Source organism: Dromiciops gliroides, chromosome 2 (genome assembly GCF_019393635.1).
Source record: "Dromiciops gliroides isolate mDroGli1 chromosome 2, mDroGli1.pri, whole genome shotgun sequence".
NCBI lineage: Eukaryota > Metazoa > Chordata > Mammalia > Microbiotheria > Microbiotheriidae > Dromiciops > Dromiciops gliroides.
In genome coordinates, this window is record NC_057862.1 from 356,310,099 (window position 1) to 356,332,983 (window position 22,885).

Sequence of the window (22,885 nt, forward strand, 5' to 3'; positions counted from 1 at the left end):
CCATGAGCAGACTTTGCCCTGGGTCACATCACTTTGGAAGCACTGAAAATTTGCAGGCCCCCAGCCAAAGCCATGAGAGCAGCAGAAGGACATACAAGAACAGAAACTTTGGATCATACATTCCCTCCAGAAGTACACAGAGCCCACCAGCACTAACATAAAGCCCTAAGTCAAGAAGCAGGCTGGAAAAATGAGCAAACAAAAAAAGATTCCTAGTGTAAAGACCCATTAAGGAGATAGGGAAGCTCAAGAAACAAACAGAAAAGACAATGATTTGAAAACATTTATGAGCAAAGCCTAAAGAAAAATGTAGCTTGGACACGAGTTTGATCAGAAGAAAAAAAGAGATTGAGAGACCCACAAGAGGTAAAACTGTCAATTTTGATTATATAACATTAAAAAGGTTTTGTACAAATAAAAACAAAAAAGTTAACTTTAGAAAAGAAGCAGGAAAGTGGGGGGAGAATCTGCAGCAAGTTTCTCTGAGAAAGGTCTAATTTCTAAGATTTATAGGGAACTGTGTCAAATTTATAAGAATAAAAGCCCCTCCCCAAATGATAAATAGTAAAGCATATGACTAGGTAGTTTTAAGAGGAAGCTATCCAAACTATCATTAGCCATAGAAAAACATGCCTTAAATCACTAATAATTAAATAAATGCAAATTAAAACAACTATGAGGTATTGTTTCATACCCTTTAGATTGGCAAACTCCACAAAAAAAAAAAAGAAAAATGACAAATGCTGGTAGGGTTGTGGGAAAACACATTAATGCACTCTTGGTAAAGCTATGAACTGGTCCAGCCATTTTGGAAAGCAGTGATGCCCCCAAGGAGATTAAAGAAAGAAGAAAAGGACTTCTATGTACAAAAATATTTATAGCATCATTTTTTTTGTGTGGTGGCAAAGATTTGGAAAATGAAAGAGTTCCCATCGATTGGGGAATGACTGAGCAATTTATGGTACATGAATGTGATAGAATATTGTGGTGTAAGAAATGATGAAAGGGATGGGGTTCCAGAGAAACCCAGGAAGACTTGTATGGACTGATACAAAGTGAAGTGAGCAAAACAAGGAGCACAATTTATACAATAAAAACAACAACATAAAGAAAAACAACTTTGAAAGATTTAAGAGCTCTGAACAATACCATGACCTACCATAATTTCAGAGGATTCATGATGAAATATGTTCTCTACTTCATAGTGCAGGTTGAAGTATGTATGTGCTTGTGTGTATGTGTGTGTATGTATGTATGTTTTGAGATACGGTTAATGCAAGAATTTGTTTTGCTTGACTGTACATATTTCTAACTGACTTTGCTTTTCTTGCTTTCTCAGTGGGTATAAGAAGAAAATCTGGAACTGAAAATAAAATAAAATTGAATTTAAAAAACAAGTGTAAGTTTTAGAAGGCATCCTTTCCCAGAATAAGCTTGTTCCATCCACAAAAATTTGTTGATCAGTGTAAAAAAAAACTCATCAAAAAACCATCCATGATACAGAGTGGTGATGTAACATTGAACAGTGCTCAGCAACTCAAGAACTCTTAGTAGTTTGGGGCCACAGATCTTTTTGAAGGGTATTAATTTGCTTGTGCTCGTTAACTTCCTAAAGTGTCAAGCTCAGAACTCTCTCCTCCCCCTCAACCCATTAGTCTGCCTTCTTCCTTATCACACAAAGGTGGAGATTCAGATATAGATAGGAAATTTCTTATTACAGGTCACAAAATAGGAAGAATCGGTAAGGCGTATGTACCTCTTAGAGAGGTTGATTATTTCTTCCTGAGACTAAAGTTGCTACCAAATGATGGTTAAGGTAGTACAAGACTCCTTATAAAAGACACGGTCAAGTGAGATTCGACTAAATTAGTAAATACTACTACTTGAATATGCTTTTCCCCCTTATAAAATGGATTCTAAAAACTTAAAACAAGAATATGAATTATTTCTAATAAGAGGAATAAATGCAGAAATAAACAGCAAGATTTAAAAGGAATAGAAACTCCTAGGCACAATAGAGTACCTTCCTTTAGTCTTTTTTTTTTTTTTGGTTTGGTTTTTTGTGGGGCAATGAGGGTTAAGTGACTTGCCCAGGGTCACACAGCTAGTAAGCGTCAAGTGTCTAAGGCTGGATTTGAACTCAGGTCCTCCTGAATCCAGGGCCAGTCCTTTATCCACTGTACCACCTAGCTGTCCCAGTTTCCTTTAGTCTTTTTTTTTTTTTTTTTTTTGCGGGGCAATGGGGGTTAAGTGACTTGCCCAAGGTCACACAGCTAGTAAGTGTCAAGTGTCTGAGGCCAGATTTGAACTCAGGAACTCCTGAATCCAGGGCCGGTGCTTTATCCACTGCACCACCTAGCCGCCCCAATTTCCTTTAGTCTTAACTGCTGTTAATCTAGTTCAATGTTAAATTTTGCTTGATTTAGTTCGGTCTAAACCTCTTATAATTAGAAATTACTTTGAACATTCTTTTGGGATCAGAAGACATATGATTTGCTCAGAACTTTGGAGTAGCAGCTGCTTAAAAATGTGCCAATTAGAACTTAGCCTAATCATCATTATTAGAGCTCTATGTATGTCTATTTCTCCATCCTTCTCTCTCATGTAAAGTAGCCAGGAGTATCCAGGTCTTTTCATCCTTTCTCTCTTTGTGGCTCCAACTGCGGAAAAATTGGGTTCCAAGGCAAATGTGGCTACAGTGTACTTAGCAGGGTAGCTCTCATGAAAATCTACTTTTTCCATCCTAGTGAGTGTTTCCTATCTCTCTCCTTGCTTTTATCTCCTTTTTCTAGTCAGTACATTTTTAGTCCAGTGAACCATCTCTCTGTTGCAGGCACTGGGGTTCTCTAAGCTGCTGTTGACAGAGCTCTGCTCTTCCATGGAGTGTCCTCACAGGAAGCCAGGCAATTTGCTTTGGGGAATATTGTAAACAAATTTCAAACACAACAGAATCCTTTTTAGACGCTTCATTTCCCTCATATTGGCCTTCGAGAAGTGCTCATGGTCGGTACATCCTACTTACAAAATGACACTGAATGAGAAGGCAGCCATCCCTGAAGATGGCTCGTTCCTCTCTCACAAATAAATGTTTGCTATATTTCTACAAAATATCAGGTAAGCAGGAGTTTCTCCCCCTGCTCCAGCTCAACTTCTGGTATCTTATGGAAAACACTGGGGTAAGCTGTCGTGCTTATGGTCTTGCCCAAAGCCTAGGGAGTCTGCCCAGAAAAGGCAGCTGGCCTCATACCACCCGAACCCAGAGTACTTGAAAGCAAACAGCTGAGCTGGTCTCCACGACAGTGTTTCCCATTTATGGGATAAATTCAGCAAAGGGCATCCTAGCTCAGTGAGGATTGCTAAAGTCTGTGTGCAGAGAAGCTGGAGTTTGCATGCAAGCCATCGCAATACTTGCCTGGCTTCTAAGTGGAGGGATGCAAGCTAGCTCCTTTGGCCTTGTGTAAGCCATGAATTGGGCAGCCAGCACTCCTGCAGCTCTGTGAATGACCACGAGTCCTTAATCTCAGGAACGCTCAGGTCCAGCTAGCTCTGGTCCCAGTAGCTTGGATCAGGTGGATTGAAGTGACTCTTCCTATGGGAACCCACTAGAGAAACAAAAGTCTGAGTATGGCCCAGGATTGCTATTAAATCACAAGCTCCTGTCCTCTCCTCAATGTGTTCTAACAGGCCAAATCTGCACCTTCATTTCTTTTTTCTTTCCTTCTTTTCTTCCTTCCTCCCTCCTTTCTCTTTCTTTCTTTGTTTCTTTCTCTCTCCTTCCTTCCTTCCTTCCTTCCTTCCTTCCTTCCTTCCTTCCTTCCTTCCTTCCTTCCTTCCTTCCTTCCTTCCTTCCTTCCTTCCTTCCTTCCTTCCTTCCTTCCTTCCTTCCTTCCTTCCTTCCTTCCTTCCTTCCTTTTTCCGGGGTAATAAGGGTTAAGTGACTTGCCCAGGGTCACACAGCTAGTAAATGTCAAGTGTCTGAGACCAGATTTGAACTCAGGTCCTCCTGAATCTAGGGCTGGTGCTTTATCTACTTTGCCACCTAGGTGCCCCTGCACCTTCATTTCCAGCAAAAGTCCACATACCTCTGTTTGTACTGAGTGCTACCTCAGGTTAGCTAAGAAGCAGACCTTGAAAAGGGCTAACTATGATAGGATACCAACAGAGCCTCTCCCAGGCTGGGATCAAGGCCAAGCTGAAGGATTCTGTGTCCTCTCCCTCCCCCCAACCAGCCACTTGGTGTATCCTGAGCTCACAGTCAGGGCTTCAAGCTGTTTTTGGTTTCAAATGGAGTGAGTTCATTTATTAAATGCACTTGGGCGGCAAAGAAGACCAAGAATTATTTTGTGAGATTTATCAAAGAGATCTGGTTCTCCTTCCTGCCATATCTAGTTAAGCTTGGCCACTGGCCAGGCCCCTCCAGGAAGCAGTCCGCTTCATGCCCACAGCTCTTGCTTGCACGCTGCCTGAAAGAATGAGCATACTCAGCAGATCCAGGGAGTTCATAGTGATTCAGTTCTTTCAGATTCTATTGGGGGTAGCAATAGACACAAGCAATGGGCAGCTCTTGGTCCATTCCCCTCTTGTGAGTGGGGGGAAGGAAGGGCTTCACTCTAACCTCATTAAGTTGAACTAGTCGCTGTTTTCCCTGAGTTTTCCTTTTTGGGGGAGGAGAGGGGCAATGAGGGTTAAGTGACTTGCCCAGGGTCACACAGCTATCAAGTGTTTGAGGTTGGATTTTAACTCAGGTCTTCCTGAATCCAGGGCCAATGCTTTATATATTGTACCACCTAGCTCTCCCTCCATTCTTCATCAATAAGCCAGGGCTCTGAGGATCAGGAGCTCTCTAGGCTGAGCACTGTGCTTAGGTCCTCTGCTTAAAAATCTCCAGTGTGTTCCTCCCATTTTTCTGAAAGAAACTTCAGAATTCTTTGCCAGGCTTTCAAGGATCTTCACAACATAGCACCACCTTCCTTTTTCTGCCTTACCTAGTATTCCTCTCCTCCGCCTACTCTATGTCCCTGACAATCTGGACCACTGTTGGCTCCTGAATGCACCCTGCACTTTCCCATTTCTGTGCTTTTGCTCCTGAACATGAGCACATATGTACATATAGACAGAAGGTAAGTTCCTTGAGAACTCCCAGAACCTGGAGAAAATAGAAATACTTAAATGCTTACATAACCCTATCTTTGAAAAAGAAATTGAACAAGTCATAAATGAGCATAGAAAACCCACAACCAGATGTGGATTTATAAACTAATTATACCAAATATTTAAAGAACAATTAATTCCAACACTACATAAACTCTTTGAAAAACCAGATAAGGAAGGAATCCTACCAAATTCCTTCTATGACACAAATATAGTCTTGATATCTAAACCAGGGAGAGTCAAAAGAGAGAAAGAAAACTATAGACCAATTCCCCTAATGAATATTGATTATAAAAATTTAAATAAAATATTAGCAAGGAGATTACAGCAATAAATCACAAAGGTCATAACACTATGACCAGGTTGGATTTATGCCAAGAATGCAGAGTTGGTTCAATATTAGTAAAACTAGAAGTATAATTGACCACATCAATAACAAAACAACAAAAATCATGATTATTTCAATAAAAGCAGAAAAATCTTTTGACAAAATACAACACCAATTCCTGTTAAAAAACATTAAAAAACACAGGAATAAGTAAAATGAAGAGCAGGTATTATCTGCAACGGGGATAAGCTAGAAACCTTTCCAGTAAGATCAGGGGTGAAGCAAGGATGTCTATTATAATCATTTCTATTCTACTGTACTAGAAATGGATTGAGCAAGGGGTCTGGAGTTGGGAAGACTTGAGTTCAAATCCAGCTTCAGACACTTACTAGCTATATCAACCTGGGCCAATCACTTAACCTCTGTTTACCTCCGTTTTCTCAACTGCAAAATGGGTATAACAACGGAACCTACTTCACAGTGTTGTTGTGAGGATCAAATGAGATATTTGCAAAGTACTTAGTGTAGTGCCAGGCTCATAGTGGGTGCTATATGTATGTTTTTCCCCTTCTCTTTCCCCTTCCCAATAAAACAAGAAAAAGAAATGGAAGGAATAAGTATCTGTAATGAGGAAACAACACTATTATTCTTTGCAAATGATGAAATGGTTTACTTAGAGAACCCTAGAAAGCCAACTAGAAAACTAATCAAAATAATGAACAGCTTCAGTCTATTTGCTGACATAAAATAAACCCATACAAATCATCAGCATTTTTGTACATTGCCAACAAAATCCAACAGAAAAAGATGGGAAGAGAAATTTCATTTAAAATAACTACAGGAGGTATAAAAAAGCTACCTGCCACAACACACAGAGGATCTATATGAACTCAATTACAAAATACTCTTCATGCAAAGATATTCAAATAACTGGAGAAGTATTAATTACTCATGTAGAGGTTTAGTCTCTATATAACCCTTATATAATGAAAATGAAAGCATTACATAAATTAATTTATTTATTAAGTATCATACCAATCAAACTATGAAAAATTACTTTATAGTGCTAGAAAAAATAATAACATTCATCCAGAGGAACATAAGGTCAAGAGTATCATGTGAATCAATGGAAATAGAATAGAAGGAAGGGGGCCTAGCAGAACCAGATCTTAAACTATACTACAAATCTGTAGTGATCAAAACAATTTGGTACTGAGTAAGAAATAGAGGTTGATCAGTGGAACAGATTAGATACACAATATATTGAAGCAAATAAGTACAGTAATCTAGTGTTTGATAAATCAGAAGATCCCAGGCATTTGGGGCAAGAATTCACTATTTGGTAAAAAACTCTTTGGAAAACTGGAGAGCAGTCTGGTAGAAACTAGGCATAGATCAACATGTCATACTATACATTAAGATAAGCTCAAAATAGGTACATGATTTAAACATAAAGGGTGATATCATAAGCAAATTAGTGGGGCATGGAAGAAATGACCTGTCAGATCCATGGACAGGGGAAGTACTCATGACCAAACAAGAGAAAGGGAAGTTCACAAGAGGTAAAGTGGATAATTCTGATTATATAAAATTAAAGTCATTGTGCAAACAAAACCAATGCATCTAAAATTAAAGAAAAAAATAAGAGCAGGAACCCAGGAAAAAAATCTTTGCAGCAAGTTTCTCTGAAAAAGGTCTCGCTTCTCAAATATATAGGGAACCGAGCCAAATGTATATGAATGATAGCCATTCCCCAATTCATGAATGGTCAAGAGATATAACAGGCAGTTTTCAGAGGAAGAAATCAAAACTATCCATAGCTGCATAAAAACATGCTCTAAATAACTGATATTAAATTAAATTAAATTGCAAATTAAAACAGCTGTGAAGTACCATTTCACACCCATCACGTTGGTTAAGATGACAAAAAAGGAACATGAGATGAGCCTTCCTGACTCCAGGCCTGGCACTCTATCCACTGTGCCACCTAGCTGCCCATTTTATAGATGAATAAACCGCTATTCCTGCATGCCTGGGATTATTCTCTCTCCTTACCTTTGCCCATTGAAATGCTCCTCTGCCTTTGAGGACCAGTTTAGGTGCCTCCTCCTCCATGAAGCTCTCTTGGATTCCTCCAGGTGAAAATGATGTCTCTCCCTGTAATTTCCCTGAAATAGTTGGTCTAGAGCTCCCCTTTACTCCTGTATGATACTCCTTGTATCAGAGTTGTTTGTGTTGATGTTGTACTGTCCTTATTGGCAGGGTTGGGACTATACATTTTTTTTTTTTGGTTTTGTTTTGTTTTGTTTTGTTTTTAGTGAGGCAATTGCGGTTAAGTGACTTGCCCAGGGTCACACAGTAAGTGTTAAGTGTTTGAGGCCAGATTTGAACTCAGGTACTTCTGACTCCAAGGCTGGTGCTCTATCCACTGCGCCACTGAACTGCCCCAATACATTGTTTCTTACAGTTGCATCTGCAGCACTGGGCATGTTTAATAAATACTGATGATGTTTAAAAATATTTGTTGTTTGGAAGTGAATTGCCCAAGGTCACACAGCTGGTAAGTGGCAAAGCCAAGCCTCAGACCCAAGCCTTTTTACTCCTCTCCCCGCTGAGCTCTCTCATCCCAGCCCCTCTTCTAGCCTCCTAATGAGAGCTGTCCTAATCAAGTCACAGAAACCAATCAGGACCCAGGGATCAGTGGGTGCTGAGGGAGCTCACTCCCCTGCCGGGCTGCTGATCAGATTGTAGAGAACCCTGGGACAGATGGCTACAGGGACCAGGAGAGGGAGGGTGACGATAGGAGAAGGGGAGGGCCTTTGTGGGAAGCAGCCAGATCTTCCACCACTCCTTCCAAACAGAAAGTTTTCCCTGATAAGAGACTCCCTTTATCCTTCTCTTTTCCCCTTGGATCAGTTAGAATCCTTCTCTCTTTCCTAGACCTTGCTCAGGCTTCCTGCATGAAGCCATTCCTGGTCCACCCAGACAGATGTGACCTCTTCTCCTCCACCAGTCTCTCCTCCTTCTCTGGCCTCTCCTATGCAATTATAATGGCATGAAGAGATAGCATTCATCTATGGAGCTTATAAGGATTGTAAAATACTTTACATGTTTGATCCTCACAAGCAACCCTGTGAAGTAGGTGCTATTATTATCCCCATTTTGCATATTAGGAAACTGAGGCACAGAGGTTAAGTGGCTTGCCCAAGGTCACACTGCTAGTAAATGTCTGAGGCAGGATTTGAATTCAGGTCATACTGATGCTAAGTCCAGCACTCTATACTGCCTAGTTGCCATGAGAACATCTTCTGTTAGGGATAGTTAGGTGGTGCAGTGGACAAGGCACTGGCCCTGGATTCAGGAGGACCTGAGTTCAAATCTAACCTCAGACACTTGACTCTTAGTAGCTGTGTGACCCTGGGCAAGTCACTTAACCAACCCTCATTGCCCTGCCAAAAAAAAAAACAAAAACAAGAACATCTACTGTTATTTATTTTTTAAAAGAATTTTTACTAAATTAATTTTTGTTATATTTTTATTAAATTAAAAAATTAAAAATAATAAAATGTATTAATTTAAAATAAATTGTATTGATGTCTTCTGTTTCTTACATCATTGTCATCCCCAGTATGCTTTCCCCTTTCCTACCACTGGGTTTTTGGGGGGATTTGGGGGCAGGGAAATATGGGTTAAGTGACTTGCCCAGGGTCACATTGCTAGGAAGTGTCAAGTGTCTGAGGCCAGGTTTGAATTCAGGTCTTCCTGAAGCCAGAGCCAGTGCTTTATCCACTCACTGCGCCACCTAGCTGCCCTCCCTACCATTGTTATTTTTTTTAAGTGAGACAGTTGGGGTTAAGTGACTTGCCTAGGGTCACACAGCTAGTAAGTGTTAAGTGTCTGAGGCCGGATTTGAACTCAGGTCCTCCTGACTCCAGGGCCGGTGCTCTATCCACTGCGCCACCTAGCCGCCCCCCCTACCATTGTTATTTATATGTACACCACATCCCATCTAGGAGGCTATAAGTCCCTGAAGGTCAGGGGCCTGTAGGGATGATGGACTCTCGGGAGCACAACAGTACCAGCCTCCACACTACCTTAGAGTCACAGGAATGAAGAGTTAAGGATAATTTTACCTCTTGCAAAATATCTCCTCTCTTCTCTCCACCCACATGGCTCCCACTCCAGTTAAGGCTCTCATCATCTCTCATCTGGACTATTACAGCAGCTTCCTCATTGGTCTCCCTGCTTCTAGTCTCTCTCATTGCCAATTCATCCTCTGCAAAGTGCCCAAAATAACCTTCCTAGAGACTAGCACAGGTGTTGACTCTTTTGTTCAAGAACCTTTGGTAGGGGCAGCTAGATGGCGCAGTGGTTAAAGCACCGGCCCTGGATTCAGGAGTACCTGAGTTCAAATCCGGCCTCAGACACTTAACACTTACTAGCTGTGTGACCCTGGGCAAGTCACTTAACCCCCATTGCCCCGCCAAAAAAAAAAAAAAAAAAGAACCTTTGGTGTCCCTCTCTTGACTCTGGGATAAAATATAAACTCTTCAGCTTGGTATCCTACAGCATGTCTCACATTTCACATTCTTCCCCTTCATATACATGTTGCAGACAACTGGCCTCCCCACTGTTCCGGGTCCTTCCCTTCTACCTTTACACAGACCATGCCCTAGGCCTGGAATGCACTTCCTCCTCACCTCCACCTCCTTGGTTTTCTTCAAGGCCTCTTCCCATGCACAGCCTTCCCTATTAGACTCCTCCAGGGGAGGGACTGTGCTTTGGCCTTTCCTAGTATCCTCAGTGCTTTGCACAGTGACGGTATATGGTAAGCACTAGACAAATGATCATTTGTCGATGATGATCATGTTTGTGTACCTCCTCCCTTTAGAATGTAAATCCCCTGAAGGCAGGGATGGGTTCATTTTCATCTTTGTAGCCCTAGAGTTTAGCCCAGTGCCTGGCACATAGTAGGAGGTTAATAAAACCTTGTTGGATTGGTTTGAACCCCAAAGTCAACAAAGTCACGAGCGTCTGGCATTTCCAGGTTTTAGGAATCTGAGGTCAGCAGAGCAGTAAGACAGTTACTGAAAATATTCCCCACAGCACTCTGAGAAATCCCATGGCCCTGAGGGGCTACTGCTAGCACCCTAGTCTCTTAATGTTGGTCTTCATAGATTTATATTGAATTTCAATATACTTGCATTTTTTTTGGTAAACTAGCCTCAGAGGAGCTAATTATGAGAAAAGCCCAAACATCAAACCCAGAGTAAAATCATTACAGGACCTTTCCTAAATCTCAGAAGCATCAACCAGGGGCTAGTGTGAGGATGCCAGCAAGGATGGGTCTCCTACTTGACTTGTTCCTACTTTGTCCTTTTCCTCCCCTCAGGAGACACAAGTGCATACAGCTGTGCTGAGTCTCCTGTCTCTAGCAGCAGCAGCAACTTTGCTAGCCTGCCAGGACAAGGAGCCAGGCTGGGCTCTGAGCTCTCAGCCCCAAGGCTAAACTGAATGGGCTGCCACATTATTAATAGAAGCCAATGATTCCAAGGAAAGAAAAACAATAGCTCCACTGTCCTTGACTCTTGGCAGATCATATAATATCTAATAACAAGAGATTTTTAAGGTTTGGAAAACACTTTATAAATATCTCATTTGATCCCCAAAACAACCCTGTGAAGTAAGTCCAATTATTATTAACCCCATTTCACAGATGAGGAAACTGAGTGTGAAAGAGGATAAGTGACTTGGCTAGGTCACACAACTGGTAAGACTCTAAGGCTGGATTTTTTTTTTTTAACAAGATACAAAAGATTTTATTAAAACCCAAGCCTACTTTGATCAAAAGATTATCAGCTTCCATATCTAGCTGATTATTCTCTGTCATCACTATCTGGCTAGAATCTATTAAAACTCTCCCTAAGGGCAGCTAGGTGACAAAGTGGATAAAGCACTAGCCCTGGATTCAGGAAGACCTGAGTTCACATCCAGCCTCAGACACTTGACACTCACCAGCTGTGTGACCCTGGGCAAGTCACTTAACCCTCATTGCCCTGCAAAAAACCCCAAACAAACAAACAAACAAAAAACCTGTCCCTAAGGCCATGTTTAACACAACCTGTTTATTTATTTAGTTATTTATAATTTTTTGTTTTTGGTGGGGCAATGAGGGTTAAGTGACTTGCCCAGGGTCACACAGCTAGTAAGTGTCAAGTGTCTGAGACCGGATTTGAACTCAGGTCCTCCTGAATCAGGGCCAGTTCTTTATGCACTGCTCCAACTAGCTGCCCCCTATTTTTTTATTTTAAAGGAAATAATGTCACCTCTATTATATTCACTAAATTGATAGAGATTCTTGAGAAATATATGGTACTACTGAACAGATCAGTTTCACATTCACCTTATATCTATATTATCTTAGCAAATAACAAAGTTTTGATATTTTAGCTAGCCTGGCATGGCTTCAGCTGAATTTCTTTTCTTTTCTTTCTTTCTTTCTTTCCTTTCTTTCTTTCTTTCTTTCTTTCTTTCTTTCTTTCTTTCTGTCTTTCTTTCTTTCTTTAATTCTTTCTTTCCTTCTTTCTTTCTTTCTTTCTTTATTTCTTTCTTTCTTTCTTTCTTTCTTTCTTTCTTTCTTTCTTTCTTTCTTTCTTTCTTTCTTTCTTTCTTTCTTTCTTTCTTTCTTCCACATTTTTATTTAAAGTTTTTAATTCCAAATTCTATCCCTCCTTCCCTCCCTCCTCTCCCCACTCCCTGAGGCAGTAAGCAACCAGATATAGGTCATACATGTGCAATTATGTAAAACATTTCCATATTAGTCATTTTGTATAAGAAAACTTGAATAAAAGAAAAAAATGAAAGAAAGTAAAAAATAGCATGTTTCAGTCTGTGTTCAGCCAATATTGGTTCTTTGTTTGGAGGTGGATAATATGTTTCATTGTTAGTTCTAAGGCAGGATTTGAACCCAGGTTTTCCTGACTCCAAGTCCAGTGTTCTAGTTCTAGTTTGGGACATCAACATTTTAGGAAAGATATTGACAAACTGGGGCTTTTTGAGAGAAGGGCAACCAAACTGGGAAGGAGACTAGAAAGCATATCACACATTACTTGAAAAAACTGAGAATGTTCCTGGAGGGGAAAAACAACCAAACCAAGAACAACATGATCTATAAGCATATTATAGTCCTGTCCCTACCCCTCATTAGTAGAATGTAACCTTCTTGAGAGCAGAGATTACTTTTCACTCTGTCTTTGCATCACCAGTGGCTAGCACTGACTGTGCCTTACACATAGTAGGTGCTTATGGGTTGGTTTGCATTGAATTTAGGGGGCTCATGAAAACTGACTTTAAGGAGGTGAATGGCTCTCATGGAGGAGAGGGTTTACACTATTTAACAAGGTTGCAAAGGGCAGAACTAGGAGAGTGGGTGGGAGTTAGAGTGCAGCAGATTTTGGCTCAATACAGGGAAGAACTTTCTAACAATTTAAATGGGGCGGGGTGAGCTTCCTTTCATTGGGTTCTTTGGATGGACACTTGATTTTCTGATCATATATGACTTGGACAAGATGCCTTCTGAGGGCTGAGAGTCTGTAATTCTGTAAATAATGCCCTCCCCATCCCTACCTCAGAACAGTCTAGTTTCCTATTCCTCAAAATGGGAAGTTTCCGATCAAGATTTCTCCATCAGAGACTAAGGGACACAATTAGCAGCCTCAAAATTGTCCCTAAGACACAAACAACTGAACGCTATTTTTTCTTTTTTTCTTTTCTTTCTTTTTTTTTTTTAGTGAGGCAATTGGGGTTAAGTGACTTGCCCAGGGTCACACAGCTAGTAAGTGTGTGTTAAGTGTCTGAGGCTGGATTTGAACTCAGGTACTCCTGACTCCAGGACTGGTGCTCTATCCACTGTGCCACCTAGCTTCCCCAGAACGCTATTTTTCTTACTGGCCTTTGTTGACTCTTGCTCAAATCCCAGATGCAGGTGGTGCCCAGAACTGAGCACAGTATATCATATATGGTTCGACCCCTTTTCTGGACACTAGCTTCTGTGGATGTAGTATGAGACTGAGGTAGGGTTTTTGTTTTTTTTAACATCCATGTTAGATTGCTAACTCATACTGAGCCTGTGGTCCACTAAAACCCTCAGGTCCTTTTCATATGAATTGTCCTATAGCCACATGGCCTCCTCTATCTTGTATTTGAGCTGCTGATTTTTTGAAGTGAATAATTGGACTTTACATGTATCCCTCATGCAGTGGAGTTTTGAAACTCCAATTCAGGAGTTAGCATTTCATCCTATTGTTTTGGGTAATTTTGCTTTTATTTCCACTGATTTACTAAGTGGGTGAATTGGACTCTTTATCCTTTAGGTTTTGGCTGTAGAAATTGATTTTATATAATAACTTTGGGGAGGGAATGAAAGGAAAATAATAGAATTTTGCTAGTGGCCCTTTTAGGCTTATTTCATATTTTAGTTAATTTTAAAAGACTAGAAAAGTAGCCAGGCTGTGTGTGGGCAGAATTCATACCCAATGAATCTTTTTTCCCCCCAAGTGGTGAAAGGTGGCACAGAGATTGATACTGAATGTCTATACTCTATAGTCAAGTGAGGATTCAGTCCCGGGTATGTTAGAACTTAGGCTTGGTCAAGGGAGCAAGGTTTAAAAATGGAAAGGGCAAATGTGTTCAGATTTCCTTCCGTTCTTTCCTGTTTCTGCTCTGGGAAAGCCAGAGCCATGGGCAGCCCCTTACCTGGCATGGGCCCGCAGGTCAGTGCCTCAGAAGTACAACATCTCTATTCTCTAGCATGAAAAGTTCATCCCATTCCCTTGCCCTTCCCACCTCCCTTGAAACCGAGGATAGGACGATTTCAGAGTAGAAAAAAGCGTGAGAGAAACAGGGCAAGAAAGAAAATAAGGAAGGCCATAGGTTGAAAATATAAAGGCAAAGAAGTTTTTTAAAAAATGGAATGTTAAATTACCGGATAACCATCTCGTCCTGCTTGCCCCTGTGGTAATTAATAAGTAATTAACAATCAGACTTTCAGCACAACATATGGCCACATTTATAATTTAATCAGGGGCTTAGCCAACCCAGCAGAAACTTGTGAATGATAATGCTTTACGGAGGGGAGGGGGGTGGGGTGGCGGTGGAGAAAGCACTTTGGAACAGCTGGGCTAAAATATGCTTTCTGGGAAGAAGTCCCCACTCCATCTAGCAGGCAAAAGGGAACTAGCTGAAAAATTCCGGGATTGGTAGGTGGGTGGGTGACTAGTAATGGGTACTCCTGTTAAAGCCAATCGAGCCTCCAGATTTCACTTTTGATTCAATGAGCCCATTGGAGGCTTGACTGGCCCAATATGTAGTATACGATTAACCTAACCAGGCCCAAAGACCCAAGTCTGAAGGCACCTGCATCAGCAGATGGCTTCTCCTAGGCACGTTTTTTTACCCTGGTCTCAGTTGGATGAAGTTGTGTTTAGAAGGAAAAAGTCAGAATCTTGAAGTATTTCTATTATTACCAGATGTTTCCTGACTGTGAGGGGTTAGTCAATCCCTGAGCCAGTGTAGAGGCCAGGATGAGATAGCAGAAGAAATCTCCCACTCAGCCTGAAGCCTTATCATGACTCGCAAAGGATTCTGTGTAAAGGTCATGCAGTTACTTTATGACAAATCTGCTCTTGGGTCTCATGGGATACACTTTGATGAGTTAACATAAGGAGCTTCTCTGTGGCTGTTAAAAACCAAGCATAGGGATACAGCTGCTGGTCCCCAATTGGGTTGCAAATGTCTTGGGGGCTTAACATGGTGTTTCATGTACATTTAGGAGCCTGGCAATTCCTAATGGTGCAGATCAAGAGATGAATCATCTCCAGTGGAAGTAGAAAAAAAACCAACCCAATTCAAACTCATCTGGAAAGAATTCCATTTGAGGTTAATTTTGGCTAAAGCCAGAATTCAGTGTGCTCTTTGGATTGATTCATCAGGATTTATCAGGCTTTAAACATTGACAGGAGGAATCAACGCCAGACATCTCGCATTTTAGGAGGGGAGGAGAATTGGGGAAGCTCAGAATAGCTCCTTAAAGGTTGCCCCTGGAGCCAGGGAAGAAATATTCAGGAATTTTCTTCCCTTCTCTCTCCCTTCCCCCCTCTTCTCTTTCCTCCTCCATAAAAAAGCAGGAGAGGTCTCCTTAACATCCAGGGTTAGGGAGATGTTAAATGTATGTCCTGACTGAAAACCAATCATCTGCTATGTTCAGCAGCTTAAACTTCATATACCTTCTGCATATACCTTTTAGCAGAGAGGTGGTGGCCTGTAGTTGCTGAATGAGGCATACATTTTGAGCCTGTTAATTTGTTTGACTGGACTATACTGTGCTGTTTTTTTTTGGGGGGGGGTCACAAGACAGTGTTCCATAGGGAGAACCTGTTAGTTCTCCGTGTAGAAGGTATAGGAGTCATTATGAAGTGACAATAATGTTTTTAAATAGATTATCAATAAATTATATTTTTAAAAACTTCAAAGGATTCCACTTTCCAGTTTGGGTAGTAATATATTTTTGCTAGAGATGAAATTGAATTTTCAAATGGGGTGCCTGACAGGGGGATCTCTGCATGAGTCTCTGAGTCTGGCTTGGAAATGTTTGGAATATGACATGAAAGTAACATTTTAAAGGACCATGAAGTCAATAGATTGCCTGGTTTCCAACAAATCACTATGACTGCCTTGAGGGGAGCATAGTCATATTTCACTTAATCCAAGGACCTAATTAGTCCTATGAAATTCTTACCGTGGACACTCTGGAGAATGTGTGTATGTTAGGGGGTGGGGGTGAGGATGGGGGAGGGGCTGCCACTCAGTGGACTGGACTCCCATCCCTTAATAGACATGGGTTCTTTTAATTGGCCAACTTTGGGTAGCCAGCAATGTTTCCAAGTACTGATGGCCAAGGCCCATCTTTAATGTTTTCTTATGCTCCCATCTGTTATAGTCTGAGATTGATTGGCAGGAGATAAGCAAGGGAACTCTAGATATCTGCTAGTTTTCCAAGGATGACAAACTCTTGGGTGGGTGGGAACAGTTAAACATTTTTAAAGCCTCTTTTTACTACGCGTCTACAATCAGAAAAACGGAGCCACATCTGGTACCAATTTTCCTTCCAGACACACCTACTCCTATACCCCACCCCCCAAATGGACAGCAGCTCAAGGAAACAGTGCAGAAAGAGAACAGTAATGTCTTATCTTTGGGGATCGTTGGTGAGTGAAATCCACGATACTTACTGCAGGCCCTGCAATGTAAAAACAAGAAAGCCACAATTAGAATTGAGTCCAAAGAAAGAACACATAAACTAGCACTCTAGAGCTTGTTGAGCAACAAGACCTCATGTCTACTCCCAGAAGCATCCAATTGGCTGTGGCAACTCCCTTTGATGGCTTCCACTTCTGCCTAGTTTTTCTTTTTTTTGGGGGGGGGGGAGAAGGGAAGCAATTGGGGTTAAGTGACTTGCCCAGGGTCATGCAGCTAATGAGTATCTATGGCTAGATTTGAACTCAGGTCCTTCTGACTCTATGGCTGTGTTCTAGCCACTGTGCCACCTACTTGTCCTTACTTCTTTTTTGATAATAAACATTTTTATTTAAAGTTTTGAGTTCTAAATTCTATCCCTCCTTCCCTCCCTTCCCTCCCCGCTCCCTGAGGCAGTAAGTAGATACAGGTTACACATGTACAAATATGTAAAACATTTCCATTTTAGTCATTTTGTATAAGAAGACTCAAATAAAAGAAAAAAAATTAAAAAGTGAAAAATGGCATGCTTCAGTCTGTGTTCATTTAAGTTCAATTCTTTCTTTGGAGGTAGATCATATGCTTCATCATTTGTCCTTTGGGATTGTCTTGGATCATTGTATTGCTGAGAATAGCCAAGTCATTTACAGTTCTTCGTCAAACAATATTTCTGTCACTGTGCTCAATGTTCTCCTGGTTCTGCTCACTTCACTATATGTCAGTTCATACAAGTCTTTACAGGTCTTTCTAAAATCATCCTCCTTGTCATTTCTTTGTTTCTTTTCTTTCTTTTTTTTTTTTTTGGTGAGGCAATTGGGGTTAAGTGACTTTCCCAGGGTCACACAGCTAGTGTCAAGTGTCTGAGGCTGGATTTGAACTCAGGTCCTCCTGAATCCACTGCACCACCTAGCTACCCCCTTGTCATTTCTTATAGCACAAAAATATTCTGCCACAATTATATACCAGAACTTGTTTAGCCATTTCCCAATGGATGAGCTGCCCCTACTTCTAATTGGCTTAAAGGCTTATAAGGCACTTTCCTCACTATAATAGACCCACGAAGGAGGTAGAATGTCATGTTTCAACTCTTCAATTCAATTATTGACTTCTCTCCCCTGGGAATCACTTGGGTCTGGGTGGCACAGTCTTACCAGTAAGTCACTTGGAGTCAGAAGACCTGGGTTCAAGTTCTGACTTCCCCACTTAATCTCTGTGTGGTTTGCAGTAAGTTCCTTCTCCTCTACGTAATAGAGTAGAACACTGGGCCTGGAGTCAGGAAGATGAGTTCAAATACAGCCTCAGATACTTCCTAACTGTGTGAGCCTGGGCAAGTCACTTAACGGCTGCCTGTCTCAGTTTCCTCAATTGTAAAATGGGGATACTGAGAGCACCAACCTCACAGGGTTGTTGTGAGAGGCATGAGGTAATCTTTGTGAAGCTCTAGGCACAGTGCCTGGCACATAGTAAGCACCTAGTAAGTACTTGTTTTCTTCTCTATGAAACGAGGGGGCCAGATCAGATGCACTCTGGAATCCCTTCTAGCTTTGACATTCGGTGTCCTTTGAGGAAGCAGAGTGGGCTCAGCCTTAAAATCAGGGAGGCCTGAGAGTGTGGCTCAAGGCCAAGTAGCACCAGGCCTGGGTTTGAGGTTTGGATCTCCCCGTTATTAGCTGTGTGACCTTGGCTAGACCTCATCTGGTCTGTGCATTCTCTCATGGAAAATGATGAAGGTTGGATTGGGTGAGTTCTTGAATTCTCCTTGAGCTCTGAACAAGCATTTATCCAAAGGAGTAGACTGTATGTCATATTTAGATTTGTGTAGTGTCTATGATATGTCAGGTACTGTGTAGAGTGCTTTACAAATTTTATCTCATTTGATCCTCACAGTGCCCCTGGGAGGTGGGTGCTATTGTTATTATTCCCATTTTACGAATGAGAAAACTGAAGTGAACTGAGGTTAAGTGACTTGTTCAAGGTCATACACACCTAGTAAGTGTCTAAGGCTGGATTTGAATGCAGGTCTTCCCAATTATAGGCCTGGCGCTCTATCTCCTAGACCACCTGAGTTAAAATCCTTTCTCAAGACACCAGGTGCATGACTCTGGGCAAGTCACTTATAGATGAAGAAACTGAGTGTGAAAGAGGTTAAGTGACTTGTCCAGAGTCATGCAGCTTATTATGGGCAGAACTCATACTGTCCTGTAGGAGAAACAAAATAAGCTGTCTCTGAGCTTCCTAGTTCAAGGGGGGACTGAGATGTGAGAACAACAGCTCACATTTCTAAACTTCTTTAAGATTTACAAAACATTTTCTGTGCAACAGCCCTCCCTGCGAGAGAGAGAGAGAGAGAGAGAGAGAGAGAGAGAGAGAGAGAGAGAGAGAGAGAGCATGGACCCTCAGGTCAGCCTCATTGTATACCTGAGGAAAGGCTCACAGAGGGAAAAGTGGCTTGCTCATGTATATGTAGCGAGTAAGCCTCAAAGCTCAGGATTTGAATCCAGTTCTGTTTTGTTTTGTTTTAAACTCAAATCAAGCAATTATCCAAGCAATCAACCAACATGCATTTATTATGCACCTATTACATGTGTGCACCCTGATAATCCCAGTTCTTAAGGAAGGGGATGAGGAGGAGGGGGAGGAGGTGTGTGTGTGAGAGACAGACAGACAGAAACCCAAAGACAAAAAACAGAAAGATAGAGACAGTGATAGAGCAAGACAGAAACAGATAGGTAGTGACAGTGACAGAGTGAGAGACAGAGAGATGTACAGCCAGCCAGAAACAGAAAGACAGCGACAAGCAGTGACAGAGTGAAAGAGAAGGAGAGAGAGATCGAGAGAGAGGGGAGACTGAATTTATTTGCTGCCAGGAAAATTTCTTTGTGCTCACTGACTGGGTGCTGGCTTCTGTGAGGCTCAAACAGGGGATGAATAGGGACTTCAAAAGATCACAGAATCATGGATTTAGAGCTGGAAGGGAAGTCAAAGGTCATCTAGGTCAACCCTCTTATTTTACAAGTGAGGAAACTTGAATTCCAAAGGCATGAGATGGCTTGTTCAAGGTCCCATGGTAAGAGTCAGAGACATACTAGGATTAGTACCGGGGTCTCCCGACTCCCAGTCCCAGGTTTCTATGCTATTTTATGTCAGAAGCCTAATGAGCTCTTCCTCTGAAACTCCTTTAAAGGTTTGTCATTGGATTTCCACCCTTTTGAAGAGAAGTGGGGGATCCTGATCACCCTCCACTCACCTGCTCCCTCCAAATGTACCCAACTCAGAGCAGCCTTGTACCGCTCACTTTGCTTAGACTTTATGTATTGTTATTTGGGTTTGTAATTTGCCTCCCTAGTAGACTATGAGCTTGCTGAGGGCAGGGGCTGCTTTTGAATGAATCGGTATCTCTTCCAGGATCCAGCACATTAAGCACTTAGGATCATAGATTTAGAACCAGAAGGGACAACAAAGATCATATGGTCCCCTCGTTTTACAAATGAGGAAACTGAGGCACAGGGCACAAAAAGGACTTGCCTATGTTCCCATAGGTAATAAATGGTGGAGTTGAGATCATAGGATAGGATCAAAATAATAGTTTTTAAAGTTGGAAGGAGCCTCAGAAGCCATTTATCACCACCCTGCCCCCTACCCTGAATTTTATAGATGAGGTAAATGACATCCAAGATCACAATGGTAGTAAAAGTGACAGAGCTAAGATTTGAACCCAGGTCCTCTGTGCCCAGTTTACTATTTTCCCCCTTGTACTATTCTGCTCAATAAATGTTTGCTGAATTTGAATTTATTGTAAAGAAGCCCCAAATACTTAATAAAGGAACAATAAGGTGGTGCAGTGGATAGAACACCAACCTTGGAGTCAGGAGGACCTGAGTTCAAATCCAGTCTCAGATACTTCCTAGCTGTGTGACCCCAGACAAGTCTCTTAACCCTGTTTGCCTCAGTTCCCTCATCCGTAAAATGAGCTGGAGAAGAAAATGGCAAACCACTCCAGTATTTCTGCCAAGACAACCCCAAATGGGGTCAGGAAGGGCTGGCTATGACTGAAATGACTAAACAGCAAAGAATGAATGAGGTTCCCCGGGAGGGCTCCTCCCAGCTCTGCAGGCAGCCTCAGCCAGGTAAAACCTGGCTTCTGAAGGAGTACACCAGCTTATTATCCTGCCGGCCAGAGTGAATTATTTTCACTACTCTGTAAAGGATCTCAGACACGTGAAAATTGTTATTACAAATAAAAATTGGAAACATATTCTAGAGGTGTCCAAACTAAATGATTTTCAGGGCATCATTCAGGAATGAAATCTAGAAACTCATGGGAACACAGGCAGAACAGCAGCCATCGGTAATGAACCCACGTCTCTCTGAAGACCTGCCGATCTGGTTCTCCCCCCGACCCCACAACTACCTCATTAGTTCAGTTCGAAGCCTCAAAGCCACAGCATGTGGAACTGGTGGAGCAAGGAGAGGGGCCCTAAGAGAGCCTGGAAAGAAGCAGCATGCTCTCGGGAGGTGCGCATCGCTCATACTGATGTTGCCTCTGCCTCCCCTGACCCTCCTCTCACCCTGCATTCAAGATGGAATGTAAGTTCAACACTAACGAGTCCACTCTGGCTGTCTGAAAGCCTGAGCCATCACCTGCCTCCCAGGAGCCTTATGGACTTCCCAGGGATGGGTGGCTTCATCCCTGAGCTCTACTCTATGGCTATATTCCTGCTGTCTCCAGGTGGACATACTCCACACTGCCTGCCCTCATGGCTTGACACCATCCTAGGACACAGCATAGTATAGTAAAGAGAATCTTTTTTTTTCCCTTTTTCTTTTTGGTGGGGCAATGAGGGTTAAGTGACTTGCCCAGGGTCACACAGCTAGTAAGTGTCAAGTGTCTGAGGCTGGATTTGAACTCAGTTCCTCCTGAATCCAAGGTCAGTGCTTTATACACTGAGCCACCTAGCTGCCCCCAAGTAAAGAGAATCTTAAGTGGTGCCAAAAGACCTAGCTTTGAATTCTGGCTCTGCCACTTAAATATCCATGTGACCTTGCCTCTCTGGACCTCGGTCTCTTCATCTGTAAATGAAGAGGTTGGACCACAGGACTGCTAAGGTTCTTTTCCAGGTCTAACATTCTATGTTCTAAGGTTCCTCTTAGCTCTGACACAGAGGAGAGGCACCGTGGTGTACCAAGGAGAGGGCTGGACTTGGAACTGGGAAAAATGGGATTTAGATCACAGTCTCACCTCAGGCACTTGTTGGCTATGTGAAGCTGGGCAAGACATTCAAACTCACTGAGCTTCAGTTTCCCCATCTGGAAGATGGGGGATGATAATAGCACTTCCCTTGCAGGGCTTTTGTCTTAAGGATTAAATGACATAATGCATATAAAGGACTTTGCCAAATTTAAAGCATATAAATAAAATGCAAGCTATTGCTTTTATAAGCAGACCATTAGAACAGAGCCTTCCAGAAGGATATGGAGCCTCAGAAAACCTCTAGGGAAGCAGGGAGCCAGGAAGGGATTCTCTTGGCTAGGGGCAGAGATGGGGGTGAAGCAACGGCTTCTGAGTGAGCATCGTCTGAGCCTTTGCCTTAGGTTGAGACGCCTTGGCCAGATCCTTGGGGCATCTCTATGGGCTCTGTCCATTCTGCCACAGCCACATCTTGTTGAATGTGTGTTTGGGGGCAGGGTAGGTGACAGTGGAAGGAAGAGGTTAAGGGCAAAGTAAAAGAGAGCTTAATAAATGCTGATTGACTGCTCTTTATCCAATGACCAGCAAGTGCACATGCTGTTGGAAGAGCTGAACCAGAGCAGTTTTGTTATTCTTTGTGTGTGTGTGTGTGTGTGTGTGTGTGTGTGTGGCAATTGGGGTTAAGTGACTTGCCCAAGGTCACACGGCTAGTAAGTATCAAGTGTCTGAGGCCGGATTTGAACTCAGGTACTCCTGAATCCAGGGCCAGTGTTCTATTCACTGTGCCACCTAGCTGCCCCAGTTTTGTTATTCTTGACTGGGCTGGTGAAGTAGCCAGCCTCTGTATTTGCAGTCTGGTCAAGATAGAGAGCCCTAGTCTCTCACTCTCACACACAGAGGCATGTACTATAGATCAATACAGATAG

The 22,885-nt window shown here is 42.1% G+C and overlaps 1 protein-coding gene across 6 annotated transcripts in view; it reads right to left on the bottom strand.

Moving 5' to 3' along the window:
- The window catches only part of COL23A1 (collagen type XXIII alpha 1 chain), a 494,698-nt gene that overhangs the window by 96,186 nt on the left and 375,627 nt on the right, over nucleotides 1-22,885 (bottom strand). For 4 of the 6 annotated variants that reach the window (XM_043985185.1, XM_043985182.1, XM_043985183.1 and 1 more), the window contains exons 4-5: nucleotides 16,768-16,775; nucleotides 14,463-14,489 (exon numbers count right to left, since the gene is read on the bottom strand). In XM_043985185.1, coding sequence (XP_043841120.1) covers nucleotides 14,463-14,489; nucleotides 16,768-16,775 — 35 coding nt within the window. The remainder of the gene's footprint in view (nucleotides 1-14,462; nucleotides 14,490-16,767; nucleotides 16,776-22,885) is intronic. The other 2 variants (XM_043985184.1, XM_043985181.1) reach the window with 1 other exon arrangement.